Source organism: Pecten maximus, chromosome 4 (genome assembly GCF_902652985.1).
Source record: "Pecten maximus chromosome 4, xPecMax1.1, whole genome shotgun sequence".
NCBI lineage: Eukaryota > Metazoa > Mollusca > Bivalvia > Pectinida > Pectinidae > Pecten > Pecten maximus.
In genome coordinates, this window is record NC_047018.1 from 37,015,824 (window position 1) to 37,033,466 (window position 17,643).

The 17,643-nt window shown below is 42.0% G+C and overlaps 1 protein-coding gene across 1 annotated transcript; it reads right to left on the minus strand.

Annotated features, from left to right (window-relative positions):
• Positions 1 to 249: 249 nt before the first annotated feature.
• LOC117326524 (mucin-2-like) lies at positions 250 to 16,111 on the minus strand. The gene is made up of 3 exons (XM_033883281.1): positions 15,969 to 16,111; positions 1,666 to 2,301; positions 250 to 1,474 (listed from the first exon to the last, which is right to left on the minus strand). Exons 1-3 carry the CDS (start codon positions 16,109 to 16,111, stop codon positions 250 to 252), a joined length of 2,004 nt encoding a protein of 667 aa, XP_033739172.1.
• Positions 16,112 to 17,643: the final 1,532 nt, after the last annotated feature.

Consider the following 17,643-nt stretch of genomic DNA (forward strand, 5'->3'; position numbering starts at 1 on the left):
AAAATCATCTCTAGTAATGAGTATGGTGGAGAGAATGACAGTGTTATTTGTAAATATAACTATTATAGATATTGGCGATGGACGACAGACACACATGTGTTACGTAAGATCAATAGTATTGTTATAAATAAAAATATTGGCAGTGGCAGAAAATTAATATCATTAGATTATGAGTATAGATAAAGATCAATAAAATCATATATTTGATACATAAGACTGTGCAAAAGACACAGGGTTTACATTTATATATCAGTAACTGATAAATTGGTTTTGTTTTTTGTGGAAATACCTTAATATAACAATAGCTCTCCTTTTTGGAGTGGGGCTAGGGTTTGTCCTTCTGGGAGTGGGGCTAGGGTTTGTCCTTCTGGGACTGGGGCTAAGGTTTGTCCTTCTGGGAGTGGGGCTAGGGTTTGTTCTTCTGGGAGTGGGGCTAGGGTTTGTCCTTCTGGGAGTGGGGCTAGGATTTGTCCTTCTGGGAGTGGGGCTAGGGTTTGTCCTTCTTGGAGTGGGGCTAATATTTGTCCTTCTGGGAGTGGGGCTAGGGTTTGTTCTTCTGGGAGTGGGGCTAGGGTTTGTCCTTCTGGGAGTGGGGCTAGGGTTTGTCCTTCTGAGAGTGGGGCTAGGGTTTGTCCTTCTTGGAGTGGGGCTAATATTTGTCCTTCTGGGAGTGGGGCTAGGGTTTGTCCTTCTGGGAGTGGGGCTAGGGTTTGTTCTTCTGGGAGTGGGGCTAGGGTTTGTCCTTCTAGGAGTGGGGCTAGGGTTTGTCCTTCTGGGAGTGGGGCTAGGGATAGGGTTTGTCCTTCTGGGAGTGGGGCTAAGGTTTGTCCTTAGAGTGGGGCTAGGGTTTGTCCTTCTGATAGTGGGGCTAGGGTTTGTCCTTCTGGGAGTGGGGCTGGGGTTTGTCCTTCTGGGAGTGAGGCTAGGGTTTGTTCTTCTGGGAGTGGGGCTAGGGTTTGTCCTTAAGGGAGTGGGGCTAGGGTTTGTCCTTCTGGGAGTGGGGCTAGGGTTTGTCCTTCTGGGAGTGGGGCTAGGGTTTGTCCTTAGAGTGGGGCTAGGGTTTGTCCTTCTGATAGTGGGGCTAGGGTTTGTCCTTCTGAGAGTGGGGCTAGGGTTTGTTCTTCTGGAAGTGGGGCTAAGGTTTGTCCTTCTGAGAGTGGGGCTAGGGTTTGTCCTTCTGGGAGTGGGGTTAGGGTTTGTCCTTCTGGGAGTGGGGCTAGGGTTTGTTCTTCTGGGAGTGGGGCTAGGGTTTGTCCTTAAGGGAGTGGGGCTAGGGTTTGTCCTTCTGGGAGTGGGGCTAGGGTTTGTCCTTCTGGGAGTGGGGCTAGGGTTTGTCCTTCTTGGAGTGGGGCTAGGGTTTGTCCTTCTTGGAGTGGGGCTAGGGTTTGTCCTTCTGGGAGTGGGGCTAGGGTTTGTCCTTCTTGGAGTTGGGCTAGGGTTTGTCCTTCTTGGAGTGGGGCTAGGGTTTGTCCTTCTGGGAGTGGGGATAGGGATAGGGTTTGTCCTTCTGGGAGTGGGGCTAGGGTTTGTCCTTCTGGGAGTGGGGCTAAGGTTTGTCCTTCTAGGAGTGGGGCTAGGGTTTGTCCTTCTAGGAGTGGGGCTAGGGTTTGTCCTTCTGGGAGTGGGGCTAGGGTTTGTCCTTCTGGGAGTGGGGCTAGGGTTTGCCCTTCTAGGAGTGGGGCTAAGGTTTGTCCTTCTAGGAGTGGGGCTAAGGTTTGTCCTTCTAGGAGTGGGGCTAGGGTTTGCCCTTCTAGGAGTGGGGCTAGGGTTTGTCCTTCTGGGAGTGGGGCTAGGGTTTGCCCTTCTAGGAGTGGGGCTAAGGTTTGTCCTTCTAGGAGTGGGGCTAAGGTTTGTCCTTCTAGGAGTGGGGCTAGGGTTTGCCCTTCTAGGAGTGGGGCTAGGGTTTGTCCTTCTGGGAGTGGGGCTAAGGTTTGTCCTTCTAGGAGTGGGGCTAGGGTTTGTCCTTCTGGGAGTGGGGCTAAGGTTTGTCCTTCTAGGAGTGGGGCTAGGGTTTGCCCTTCTAGGAGTGGGGCTAGGGTTTGTCCTTCTGGGAGTGGGGCTAAGGTTTGTCCTTCTAGGAGTGGGGCTAAGGTTTGTCCTTCTGGGAGTGGGGCTAGGGTTTGTCCTTCTGGGAGTGGGGCTAAGGTTTGTCCTTCTGGGAGTGGGGCTAGGGTTTGTCCTTCTAGGAGTGGGGCTAATGTTTGTCCTTCTGGGAGTGGGGCTAAGGTTTTTCCTTCTTGGAGTGGGGATAGGGTTTGTCCTTCTTGGAGTGGGACGAAGGTTTGTCCTTCTGAGGCTGGTCTAGGAGTCCCATTGTTTAGTAAAATCGGAATAACATGTAGCCTAAACTACTGTCAAAATATGGAAGGGTTCATTCTGAACTAGTGTCGTTATTGATAGAGATTTTAACATGACATTTCAAGACAAGTTATACTATCAGCGATAATATTTTAAATTGAGGTAGAACAGATACGATAAATGCTGAGCGAAAACATCTTGTTGACTTGTTGATGGAAGAAGAAAGACAACTCTAGTTTAGAGCATTGGGTACAGAACTGGTATCGATTACATTCCTAAAAGTGCATCTTCCTATGCAACACTATAGCAGACTTAAACACACACGTGGAAGTTAGTGCTAGTGTGAAACTGTACGTGTTAACAGTAGGAACACAATAGAAGTCCCCATACCCATCAAATACCGGCTGTTCGATTTGTAAGTTTGATGGGGTCTACCAGTTAGGAGGACACGGACATTTTACCCGAGGGGTCAGAACCGAGGATTTGTACCCGAATCATACAACCGAGGGGTCGGAACCGAGGATTTGAACCCAAATTCGACAACCGATTCGAAGGGTCAGAACCGAGGATTTGAACACAAATTCTACAACCGAGGGGTCAGAACTGAGGCCTAGAAGGTCAAATCAGCTGTGTGATGCAGTTTCATTCATTGTTTTATTCATTTATATCTAAAAATGAATCTCAATTTGATATAAGATTTCACCATTGGTTTTTTCTTGTATGTCTTTTGTGATACTGAACGCGTCAAAATACAGCAGATTCTATAAAACTCATGAATTGCACACGAACATATTTAGAAAGAGCAGAAAAAAGTATATCATACCAGAAGATAATGTAAATGCATAGTTCCTTGTGAAGAATTCATAACAAAATAGTAAGTCAGGTCTATTTGCCTTTCTGCTTCGGCGACTTCCTAAGACGAACTCCTGTTGAATTTTTACAAACCAGTTATTTTTTCACAACATTCCATGAGACGATGAAAGACGTCAGCTGTGCTTTGGCGGTAAATATTTTCTGACAAAAATAGCATTTTAACAATACCACAAAATGAGACTACCACATGTATTGCAGGCAAATACCTTCTCAGCACATCTGGTTTTATAAAAGTTGATTTTGTTTTCGAAATAGCGAATGAGTATTTTATTTTTTGTTAAGACTTCTGTCCGTTATTACATGGCCGGGGTATCTGTATTCTGTAGACCAAGATCATACCGTACCATAATCCAATATTGGAGCAATGGTTGGTCTGTATGGAACCCCCAATTAACATATATTCAATTAATTGAACCTATCTTCAAATAATTGAAGAAAGGTTCAATTCAATTATAGATAGGTTTAATTTCAATTAGAGTTAGGTTCAATTCAATTAGAGTTAGGTTCAATTCAATTAGAGATAGGTACAATTCAATTAAAGATAGGTTCAATTAATTGAATATATGTTAATTTAGCGTTTCATAGGTCTGAATATATCATTTTCTATTGGCAGGGTTCGATACCGACCCCGCATAATCTACTATGTTTAGCAAGGGATTGGTAAATTGCAAAAAAACGTGTTCATTTTTGACATTTTTTAAAGTCGGGTAGCCTTTCTCCAGTCTCCACATTGTGGTATGTAAACGTGTTCAGTGAAGCGGAGCCTGATGCCAAAAGTAAACCGGAGATCTTTTTTTCGTGGGTATATGTCGAGCCTTATAGTATTTTTTGACAAAAAACATCCTTTTTGTTTTTGTAGTCATAGGATAGGGTGAACATTTTTCAACAATTATCTGCGACTACGCCAGTAAATGAAGCAGTTCTTTACATCAAGGCACTGTCACCACGCAATTTGTAATAACGACACAATTTGTAATAAAAAAATTCAAAGTCTTTTTTACCGGATAAATTGTCATCAGATGGAAAGATAATCTTCACTTGGGACATGTTTCGACCTAATTGTATTGGAAAAAATACTTATTTATTACTTCAAATGACATTTGAAAAGTTATTACAAATTGCGTCGTGTTGCATGTGCACATCAACGCAATTTGTAATAAAAATTTCAAAGTCTTTTTTACCGGATAAATTGTCATCCGATGGAAAGATAATCTTCACTTGGGACTTTTCAAATGTCATTATAAGTAATATGTAAGTATTTTTCCAGTTTAATTAGGTCGAAACTTGTATCAAGTGAAGATTATCTTTCCATGTGATGACAATTTATCCGTTAAAAAAGACTTTGAAATTTTTATTACAAATTGCGTTGATGTGCACATGCAACACGACGCAATTTGTAATAACTTTTCAAATGTCATTATAAGTAATATGTAAGTATTTTTCCAGTTTAATTAGGTCGAAACTTGTATCAAGTGAAGATTATCTTTCCATGTGATGACAATTTATCCGTTAAAAAAGACTTTGAAATTTTTATTACAAATTGCGTTGATGTGCACATGCAACACGACGCAATTTGTAATAACTTTTCAAATGTCATTATAAGTAATATCTAAGTATTTTTCCAGTTTAATTAGGTCGAAACTTGTATCAAGTGAAGATTATCTTTCCATGTGATGACAATTTATCCGTTAAAAAAGACTTTGAAATTTTTATTACAAATTGCGTTGATGTGCACATGCAACACGACGCAATTTGTAATAACTTTTCAAATATCATTATAAGTAATATATAAGTATTTTTCCAGTATAATTAGGTCGAAACATGTATGAAGTGAAGATTATCTCTCCATGTGATGACAATTTATCCGGTAAAAAAGACTTTGAATTTTTTATTACAAATTGCGTCGTTATTACAAATTGCGTGGTGACAAGGCACTATCTCTCACCAAGCTGCCATATTTTTCCACTTATATTTACCCTGAAAAATTGATATTTCACCTTTGTTTGGAGTGTAGAGTGGTACGTATCCCCTTTTCTGTGTGTTAACAAACCCGACATTTTCCGGTCTATCATCATCAACTTTTAGGACACCCCTGAACTTGATATTTTCATTGGGGAAGAGGGCGTTGATAATGTTGCTATAACCAGTGACATATATACATATATATGTATATGTCTCTGCTATAACGACACGTGTCCAATCAACATGGAACTGTTTTAGTAAATAAATATGTTTAAAAACTAAACTAGAGGATCAACAAGAAAAAATGAATGATTAATTTATACTTTAAATAAGCGATGAGTTCTGAACGTGATATAGCGTAATACAACTTTTTCTCTCATATCTCGCCATGTTGGATAGAGTTTGCCCATGTAAGATAGCTATGTAAGATAAATCTATCTTACATAGCATTTCACGCGCGCGGAGTAATCTGCTAGCAAGGGGGACAACTCTCACAACGTCGTCTGCTTGTGTTTACATCCGACAGTCCTTATCGTCGGTGTCGGTTTTGAAACGTTGGACTTAACTATAAAAATACATACATTCTTAGATAAATATATATCATATCAGCAGTAAATAAATAGGGCTACACGGTTAAACGATTAGACATTTCATCTGAGCGAACATATAACTCCGTTACTGTAACAAACAGTAACACTTACAGTACAATACAGACTTGCCTACCCGACAGATTTGTCATTTGTCATTAAAAACATGTAAACACACACAATCACCTGGCAATGACAGGAAGTAAAATAAAAGCCATACATAAAAAATATAAAAAAGAAAATGTCAAACGTCACAACCTATGAAATGGTTCCGTTTGCGTCAGCAGGGGGCCCTGGAATTTGTTTACTCTACTGTACTGTCAGTAACTGTTAGGCCTACTCAGTAACCTGTGTATTTGGAAGTTGGGAATTGGCTCTTAAATGAACGAACATTCGGTAAAAATGACACCCCTCGATGTTCATATAAAAATATTTATTTTAATTGTAACTCAGAGTCTATATTTGTGTAGAGTAACCATGAAAACTAACTGCCATCCTAGCCTTTCAATATGATCATCGTTAGCCTATCGACTGACCTACCTTCGTCATTCCATCAAGACAACCGGTTAAACACATATAATCCTATGTCACAGAAAAGATCGAATATTCGTATAGAGTCACTGTTCGCTGGTTCACACACGAAGTTGCCAAAATCACAGTGAATTTAAAATTACCAGCCACGAAACATCGCCGCGTCATGGCGATAACTCTCAATATCCTTGAACTATAAATGGAATTCCAATGACAGTCGTGACGTCATGCAGTGACGTAGTATTTTATAAAAAAAAATTGACTTGACATTTAAAAGTACAGTGTGTTCTGTGAAATGATTAAATATGTCGAGGTGCAAATCAAATTATATGTGAAGTTGGAAAACTCATTTCAGCGTTGGCTTTCAGTATTGTTGATAGAACTTCTTTTTCTCGGATGTTGACAATTTGATCACGGCCACGTAAAAGTCGGTCAAGTTACGGTTATTTTTATCGGCGAATTGTTCATTCGTTAATCACTTAACCACAAAATGAATGAAATTTGTGCGCAAACATAGTTTGGCAAAATAGGGTATGATCTTTCAGAATATCACAAGTATATTTAGTAAAAACGTCAAATAAAGAAATTAAAAAAATTGAAGAAAATGGATGGCTGAGGGACACTTTCGCCAGAAATTCGGTAATGATATGAGAGAAAAAGACTCTTTCATTATGTGTGTATGTAGGATAGGGATATTCCACCCTCGGGATCACAAAATGTGGTAAAACCCTCGGCAAGCCTCGGGTTTCACCACATTTTGTGACCCCTCGGGTGGAATATCCCTATCCTACATATACACATATGAAAGAGTCTTATTATATCTAATCACAAAAAATAATCTCCTCAAATTAGATATCCCACTTGACCGGACGTCATTCGAGATCCTGAACTAAAACAGCAAATCTCGTTTTAACTATAATCAAATATATTGACATGTTTGTTACTTACTGTGTAGACTGGCATGGTTTTGACAATCTCTAAAATTGCAGCAGGACCACCGAAGGTTACTGTATAATGTCTCGTGTTGAATGTACGTGTATGGTGCTATTATCATAAATGTTTACCTGAATTTTTATAAGAAATCATGTTAAATGGTTTTAATATCAAGAAACCTCAGATTCCAAAAGGATAAAACAGATAAGAGTAAGGGGTTTAGGGTGGAATTCGGCCATTTCTTACCGCGTCGTCGTTAAGTTTGTCATATAAGTCATCTTAAGCGGCCATTGATGTGAAAAATACAGACTTCACGGAACCCAGAAAATAAATATTGAACCTATGTAGCATCTTATTTTTTCGCACAGCGTCTGATTTGGTAGATAACCTCGTGCATAATGTGTCGTTAGTGTGTACAGGGAGATAACTCTGTTACATATCACAGCTAGGAGTGCAGTAGTTACTGCCCCTACTAAGCTCCAAACTATCAGAAACTTTTGCATTCTTGTTACAAATTATGCGTGAAAAGAAAAAGAAATAGACTTATTTTCTGTAGTGAAATGTACCATGCAAAACACTATATTAAAGTAGACATGTTAAATGTGAATGTATATTTTATCAATTTTTTTTAAAATATGAATTTTTTAAAATCCGTAAATTTTATAGCTGATAAAACACTCGAATGAAACAAAAATCGCATTAAAATGGTCTATTCACAATTAATTTTTTTAGAAGGGTACTAACTCAGTATAATAAATAACATGTCTTAATGAATTATATTTGGACCCGACCAATCAGTCGGTCTCTATAAAATTGGTCGGATATGTTACCATGGCAATTAACGAGTCCTCGTGTTGTATTCCCGTATTAGGAGAGAATATAGTGTTCCCTCGCAGTATTATCTGTTGGTAATATATTATATTGTTTTTGAAACATATAGCATCAGATGTTCTTTACAGGTAAAACGCCAACCTGTCGATCACAGCGGAAAGCAAAACAGCTATTCTTGTATTATTTTACACGTGGCGTCTCGGTCTGTTAGGCCTTGCACGTGACTGTTCGGATACAGTTTGTAGGTGGTCGGTGATTATTGAGTAAACAAAAAATCAAGAAGAGAGACAATATAAACAAAATGTTTTTAAACAGATTAACTCAGCTTTCGTCTGCTAATCCAACACGCTTCTTCAGCTCTACTGACTAGGACAGGCTTATAATTAGTGGTGTTTCGTCACCTGACTGGAGATTATCCTCAAGTCATGGGACTGAACCTCATTGAGATCCGGTCTGGAGGTCAAAATGTTTATGCCTACTTGAAACCACGTTGGAACCAGAAGAGAGACCTACGCTATTTTACCTGTGTAATTGTCGGGTAAGTACCTATTCCGTCTGTATTTATGCCACAGTGGCTTCAACATGTCTTTGTGTAGTGGGTACTCAAAAATACAAACGTAGGTGACCCCCAGGGGACAGGGGAAGGGGGGGGGGGACTGGCTTACGGATATCGATAAAAAGGGTCAATTTGGCAACTTTTATCTGCAGCTGTTAATGACAGTCTTCATATAAGAAACGGGAAACGAAATAATATGGTGACGGAGACGGACGGAGACAAAAATAAAAAGTGAAATGACTTGAGAATGGTCCAGATCTACAAACTGTATTCAGATACATGAACATATACAATTATGCTACAATGATTGCACCGGGGTATGCATTACCACAAGAGACTTATTTCCTGGCTCATAAAAATGTAAAACGTAAACTTTATTTTCTGTAAAACGATTGAGAAACAAGTTGTGTCCATTGATATTCTTGTCAATTGTTGGCCCGGATGGAAGTGCGTGAGGATTCTTACTTCGGAGGGAAACTGGAGCACCCAGGAGAAGCTCAAAGGAAGGTGACCCCCATACTTTTTCACAACCGATCGGAGAATCGAACCCTGGCCGCCTAGGTACTCGATGTAACCAATGTGCGGGGCCGCGGTGGCCAAGTGGTTAAGGGGTCTCGACACATTATCACTAGCCCTCCACCTCTGGGTTGCGAGTTCGAAACCTACGTGGGGCAGTTGACTGGTACTGACCGCAGGCCGGTGGTTTTTTCTCCGGGTACTCCGGTTTTCCTCCACCTCCAAAACCTGGCACGTCCTTAAATGACTTTGGCTGTTAATAGGATGTTAAACAAAACAAATCAAACCAAACCAAACCAAACCAGTAACCAATGTGCCATCTAGTCCGCTAAAACTGTTCACAATTTATTGTCGGCTACGTGAAAATATACAAAGGTACCCTCCCCACCCTTATAACATAAACTAATCATCTTCACCATCCCTGTTTTATTATTCATCATAACTTTCACCGTCATAACATCATAACTACTTCCTTCTCTTAACCAATGGAAACAATCTTACTCTAAACACCATAATAGTATATCACCATTGATATCTACTAACTGCCTACTTCCATTTTAACCTTTATTTTTAAAAAAAAAGTTACTCTTCTAATTTTCACACTATCGACGTCACTAGTGACAGATTGTGTTGGGATGGAATAACATGAAAAGGACAACAAAATTAAATCCCTATCAATCACAGGTATGTTTCCAACCACTAACCACTAACCCCGAGTCCATCGGATAGGACTTAAAACGGTGGCCCGTGTGGGAAACCCCCGTCACCAGGCCACTCTGGGACGTAACAGGTAAACTAAGAAACCCCCGTCACCAGACCACTCTGTGTAATAACATGTAAACTAAGAAACCCCCGTCACCAGACCACTCTCGGTCATAACATGTAAACTAAGAAACCCCCGCCACCAGACCACTCTGGGTCATAACATGTAAACTAAGAAACCCCCGTCACCAGACCACTCTGGGTCATAACATGTAAACTAAGAAACCCCCGTCACCAGACCACTCTGGGTCATAACATGTAAACTAAGAAACCCCCGTCACCAGACCACTCTGGGTCGTAACATGTAAACTAAGAAACCCCCGTCACCAGACCACTCTCGGTCATAACATGTAAACTAAGAAACCCCCGCCACCAGACCATTCTGGGTCATAACATGTAAACTAAGAAACCCCCGCCACCAGACCACTCTCGGTCATAACATGTAAACTAAGAAACCCCCGCCACCAGACCACTCTGGGTCATAACATGGAAACTAAGAAACCCCCGCCACCAGACCACTCTCGGTCATAACATGTAAACTAAGAAACCCCCATCACCAGACCACTCTGGGTCATAACATGTAAACTAAGAAACCCCCGTCACCAGACCACTCTGGGTCATAACATGTAAACTAAGAAACCCCCATCACCAGACCACTCTGGGTCATAACATGTTAACTAAGAAACCCCCGTCACCAGACCACTCTGTGTAATAACATGGAAACTAAGAAACCCCCGTCACCAGACCACTCTGTGTCATCACATGGAAACTAAGAAACCCCCGTCACCAGACCACTCTGGGTCATAACATGGAAACTAAGAAACCCCCGTCACCAGACCACTCTGGGTCATAACATGTAAACTAAGAAACCCCCGCCACCAGACCACTCTGGGTCATAACATGGAAACTAAGAAACCCCCGTCACCAGACCACTCTGGGTCATAACATGTAAACTAAGAAACCCCCATCACCAGACCACTCTGGGTCATAACATGTTAACTAAGAAACCCCCGTCACCAGACCACTCTGTGTAATAACATGTAAACTAAGAAACCCCCGCCACCAGACCACTCTGTGTAATAACATGTAAACTAAGAAACCCCCGCCACCAGACCACTCTGTGTAATAACATGTAAACTAAGAAACCCCCGCCACCAGACCACTCTGGGTCATAACATGGAAACTAAGAAACCCCCGTCACCAGACCACTCTGGGTCATAACATGTAAACTAAGAAACCCCGCCACCAGACCACTCTGGGTCATAACATGGAAACTAAGAAACCCCCGTCACCAGACAACTCTGGGTCATAACATGTAAACTAAGAAACCCCCGTCACCAGACCACTCTGGGTCATCACATGGAAACTAAGAAACCACCGCCACCAGACCTCTCTGGGTCATAACATGGAAACTAAGAAACCCCCGTAACCAGACCACTCTGGGATATAACATGGAAACTAAGAAACCCCCGTCACCAGACCACTCTGCGTCATAACATGGAAACTAAGAAACCCCCGTCACCAGACCACTCTGTGTCATAACATGGAAACTAAGAAACCCCCGTCACCAGACCACTCTGGGTCATAACATGGAAACTAAGAAACCCCGCCTCCAGACCACTCTGTGTCATAACATGTAAACTAAGAAACCCCCGCCACCAGACCACTCTGTGTAATAACATGTAAACTAAGAAACCCCCGTCACCAGACCACTCTGGGTCATAACATGGAAACTAAGAAACCCCCGTCACCAGACCACTCTGTGTAATAACATGTAAACTAAGAAACCCCCGCCACCAGACCACTCTGTGTAATAACATGTAAACTAAGAAACCCCCGCCACCAGACCACTCTGTGTAATAACATGTAAACTAAGAAACCCCCGCCACCAGACCACTCTGGGTCATAACATGGAAACTAAGAAACCCCCGTCACCAGACCACTCTGGGTCATAACATGTAAACTAAGAAACCCCGCCACCAGACCACTCTGGGTCATAACATGGAAACTAAGAAACCCCCGTCACCAGACAACTCTGGGTCATAACATGTAAACTAAGAAACCCCCGTCACCAGACCACTCTGGGTCATCACATGGAAACTAAGAAACCACCGCCACCAGACCTCTCTGGGTCATAACAAGGAAACTAAGAAACCCCCGTAACCAGACCACTCTGGGATATAACATGGAAACTAAGAAACCCCCGTCACCAGACCACTCTGCGTCATAACATGGAAACTAAGAAACCCCCGTCACCAGACCACTCTGTGTCATAACATGGAAACTAAGAAACCCCCGTCACCAGACCACTCTGGGTCATAACATGGAAACTAAGAAACCCCGCCTCCAGACCACTCTGTGTCATAACATGTAAACTAAGAAACCCCCGCCACCAGACCACTCTGTGTAATAACATGTAAACTAAGAAACCCCCGTCACCAGACCACTCTGGGTCATAACATGGAAACTAAGAAACCCCCGCCACCAGACCACTCTGTGTCATAACATGTAAACTAAGAAACCCCCGTCACCAGACCACTCTGTGTAATAACATGTAAACTAAGAAACCCCCGCCACCAGACCACTCTGGGTCATAACATGTAAACTAAGAAACCCCCGCCACCAGACCACTCTGGGTCATAACATGTAAACTAAGAAACCCCCGCCACCAGACCACTCTCGGTCATAACATGTAAACTAAGAAACCCCCGTCACCAGACCACTCTGGGTCATAACATGTAAACTAAGAAACCCCCGTCACCAGACCACTCTGTGTCATAACATGGAAACTAAGAAACCCCCGTTACCAGACCACTCTGTGTCATAACATGGAAACTAAGAAAACCCCGCCTCCAGACCACTCTGGGTCATAACATGGAAACTAAGAAACCCCCGTCACCAGACCACTCTGGGTCATAACATGGAAACTAAGAAACCCCCGCCACCAGACCACTCTGGGTCATAACATGTAAACTAAGAAACCCCCGCCACCAGACCAGTCTGGGTCGTAACATGTAAACTAAGAAACCCCGTCACCAGACCACTCTGTGTCATAACATGTAAACTAAGAAACCCCCGTCACCAGACCACTCTGTGTCATACCATGTAAACTAAGAAACCCAGTCTCCAGACCACTCTGTGTCATAACATGGAAACTAAGAAACCCCGCCACCAGACCACTCTGGGTCATCACATGGAAACTAAGAAACCCCCGTCACCAGACCACTCTGGGTCATAACATGTAAACTAAGAAACCCCCGCCACCAGACCACTCTGTGTCATAACATGTAAACTAAGAAACACCCGTCCACAGACCTCTCTGGGTCATAACATGTAAACTAAGAAACCCCCGTCACCAGACCACTCTGTGTCATAACATGGAAACTAAGAAACCCCCGTCACCAGACCACTCTGTGTAATAACATGTAAACTAAGAAACCCCCGTCACCAGACCACTCTGGGTCATAACATGGAAACTAAGAAACCCCCGTCACCAGACCAGTCTGGGTCATAACATGTAAACTAAGAAACCCCAGTCACCAGACCACTCTGGGTCATAACATGGAAACTAAGAAACACCCGTCACCAGACCACTCTGGGTCATAACATGGAAACTAAGAAACCCCCGTCATCAGACCAGTCTGGGTAATAATATGGAAACTAACAAACCCCCGTCATCAGACCAGTCTGGGTAAAAACATGGAAACTAACAAACCCCCGTCACCAGACCACTCTGCGTCATAACATGGAAACTAAGAAACCCCCGCCACCAGACCACTCTGGGCCATAACATGGAAACTAAGAAACCCCCGCCACCAGACCACTCTGGGCCATAACATGGAAACTAAGAAACCCCCGTCACCAGACCACTCTGTGTAATAACATGTAAACTAAGAAACCCCCGCCACCAGACCACCCTGGGTCGTAACATGTAAACTAAGAAACCCCCGTCACCAGACAACTCTGGGTCATAATATGTAAACTAAAAAACCCGCGTCACCAGACCACTCTGTGTCATAACATGTAAACTAAGAAACCCTCGCCACTAGACCACCCTGTGTCATAACATGGAAACTAAGAAACCCCCGTCACCAGACAACTCTGTGTCATAGTATGGAAACTAAGAAACCCCCGTCATCAGACCACTCTGGCTCATAGCATATAAACTAAGAACCCTCCGCCACCAGACCACTCTGGGTCATAGTATGGAAACTAAGAAACCCCCGTCACCAGACTACTCTGGGTCATAACATGTAAACTAAGAAACCCCCGCCACCAGACCACTCTGTGTCATAACATGTAAACTAAGAAACACCCGTCACCAGACCACTCTGGGTCATAACATGTAAACTAAGAAACCCCCGTCACCAGACCACTCTGTGTCATAACATGGAAACTAAGAAACCCCCGTCACCAGACCACTCTGTGTAATAACATGTAAACTAAGAAACCCCCGTCACCAGACCACTCTGGGTCATAACATGGAAACTAAGAAACCCCCGTCACCAGACCAGTCTGGGTCATAACATGTAAACTAAGAAACCCCAGTCACCAGACCACTCTGGGTCATAACATGGAAACTAAGAAACACCCGTCACCAGACCACTCTGGGTCATAACATGGAAACTAAGAAACCCCCGTCATCAGACCAGTCTGGGTAATAATATGGAAACTAACAAACCCCCGTCATCAGACCAGTCTGGGTAATAACATGGAAACTAACAAACCCCCGTCACCAGACCACTCTGCGTCATAACATGGAAACTAAGAAACCCCCGCCACCAGACCACTCTGGGCCATAACATGGAAACTAAGAAACCCCCGCCACCAGACCACTCTGGGCCATAACATGGAAACTAAGAAACCCCCGTCACCAGACCACTCTGTGTAATAACATGTAAACTAAGAAACCCCCGTCACCAGACCACTCTGCGTCATAACATGGAAACTAAAAACCCCCGTCACCAGACCACTCTGGGTCATAACATGTAAACTAAGAAACCCCCGTCACCAGACCACTCTGGGTCATAACATGGACACTAAGAAACCCCCGTCACCAGACCACTCTGGGTCGTAACATGGAAACTAAGAAACCCCCGCCACCAGACCACTCTGGGTCATAACATGTAAACTAAGAAACCCCCGTAACCAGACCACTCTCGGTCATAACATGTAAACTAAGAAACCCTCGTCACCAGACCACTCTGTGTCATAACATGGAAACTAAGAAACCCCCGTCACCAGGCCACTCTGGGTCATAACATGTAAACTAAGAAACCATCGTAACCAGACCACTCTCGGTCATAACATGTAAACTAAGAAACCCTCGTCACCAGACCACTCTGTGTCATAACATATAAACTAAGAAACCCCCGCCACCAGACCACTCTGGGTCATAACATCGAAACTGCTGGAACACGCAAAGGGGCTGACATATAGTATGTCATGTCACGCCAATATGGACGTATTCCTATGATAAGCAGCAGAGTCTGTCCCCGTCCCTTAGAAACAGAACAAGGAAATTATTCTGATCAACGCTCTATAACCATTCGAACTATTTTTGGACATGAAGAGAAGAATACGATTATGATACATTGATTAATCCTTGGATGAGGCCATGCAAATGTATTGGGGCTTTGTAATAACATTTTGATGAATTGAATAATTTGCAAAAGTTGTTGAAATACCTTTGAGTGCAAAAAGGAGACCCTTCTCGGCCTCTTGTTCCGTTGTGTGGTACCTGACCCGAGTTTTGGGTGGTCGAATGAGTCTTTATTTACTCTTCAAATGGATATGTCGTTCTACAAATCATTTGCATCAAAACGAATTTGCCTTTCACCTTGGCAACCAGAGTTCGAGTCCTCGATCGTACGTGAAAAGGTATGGGTCAACTACTCGACCATGAGGGTTTCCCCTGGGTATTCCGGTCTCCTCCCAAAGTAAAACCCCTCGCGCACTACCATCCGGGCCAACAAGAGTAATTAATATCAGTTGATATAGCTTGTTTTTGTAATTGTTGTAAAATAAATAAAGTTTATATTATACTACTCTGACAAACATATGACAATACATTATACTCTTGCATTTTGTTTTACATGTATTTAACTATAGATACTTACCTATCCTTGTCAGTATCATTGTTACAGGTTCCCTCCAGACTAGTTGTCAAGTTCAAGTCCATGTTCTCCCCATCGCCGTCGTGAAGAATACCACTATCGTGAGGTAAGTGACTGTGTAATGACAGCACGGAATTGATTCCCATAACCTAAATATCAAAATATAATTATGACCTTTTTCACATCTTAGCACAAATTTCACCGAATCTACAACATTAATAACGTGTAATTGAATATAATCGGGACCCTTCGACAACCAAAACACATCCGGATATTATAAACTAAACCATAAATGGACTAAATGATTATACACCATATTTAGCCCATGAATTGGGGGCAGGGCCTCAAAGAGGGGGGATAGGGGGTCAGTCTTTAAATCGCTACTTCCCATGAGAGAATCAATTAATTTTAAGTATCCCTTGAGGAAGGGAGAACCAATTTTGCATAAATGATGATCGGAACCCCAGGGGCCGGAGGGGCGGGCTCCAATAGGGGAAATAGGGGTAAATCCTTTAAATCGCAACTAGTCATGTAGCTGACAGATTTTGACCCAATTTATAAGCATTATTGTGGGAAATGGAACAAATGTTGCATAAATGTTGAGTCAATAGGTGAGATAGAAGTAAGTTCATAATTGATTTGGTCCATATTTGATATTTGGTCTGAAGCATCTTTGGGTGAAGTGGAACCATTTTTTGTACAAACTGTGTACCTGCCCGAAATGCCTTGGAAGTTGGGCCAAATAGGAAAATATAGAAATTCCTTAAGATCCTTCTTCTTTTGGAGGAATTAATTAGGATCTGGTCTATTTTTTATCCGAACCATATTACGAGAAATATAAATCTTTTCCATATGAACGATACAGGCCCTGTGGGTCTCTTGAATATTATTTTGTAACTAATTGTCAAAGTAATACCTTAAGCGCGAAATGTTTCAGGTTTAAATCAATATGTTTGTTTACAACATGGTGTGCGTACTTTTATAGGTTTGGTATGATCTGAGCAAGGAATATTCTGAAATAAAAAAAAAAAAAAAAAACAGAAAAAAACGTTTCTTTCAAAAAAAAGATGATTATAAATTGATATTTTATTATTCAACAAAGCTTACTTAGCTTTTCTTCGTCACACGCTCAGTCTGCCTAGTTTCAAACAGATAATATAATAATCAATAAAATAGCAAGCCGTCATTAAAATGTGAATAGCTACAACATGTACATTCCATTGTATGCATTAAATTACATCTATAAGCTTAGTGAACGTACTTACATGGTAATGTTGTACATAATATTGAGGGATCTAAGTCGCTGGGGGGTTTTGGGTGGAACACAAAATAAATTAAAACAATGCTCTAAGGGAGCTCTGTACATAAATTCAGAATGTTTCATTATGTGTGTGTGTGTATGATAGGGTGTTTGTGTGTAAACAATGCAAAAAAATCAGCCAACTTTGAGTTTTCAAACAATGAAATAACTGCTCACCATTATTATGCTTTTAGCAGAATGTATACTTAAAATATTAAAGTTATGGATAAAAATCTCAGCCTTTCCGACAGTAAATTACGAAATACATATTAATCTATCCTTAACCCGGAACAAATATTACGCATGGATAAATCTACTGTATACCGCGCGTCGAGCCTCCATTTGCATACAACCACGTGCACGTCGATACTGGAAAGT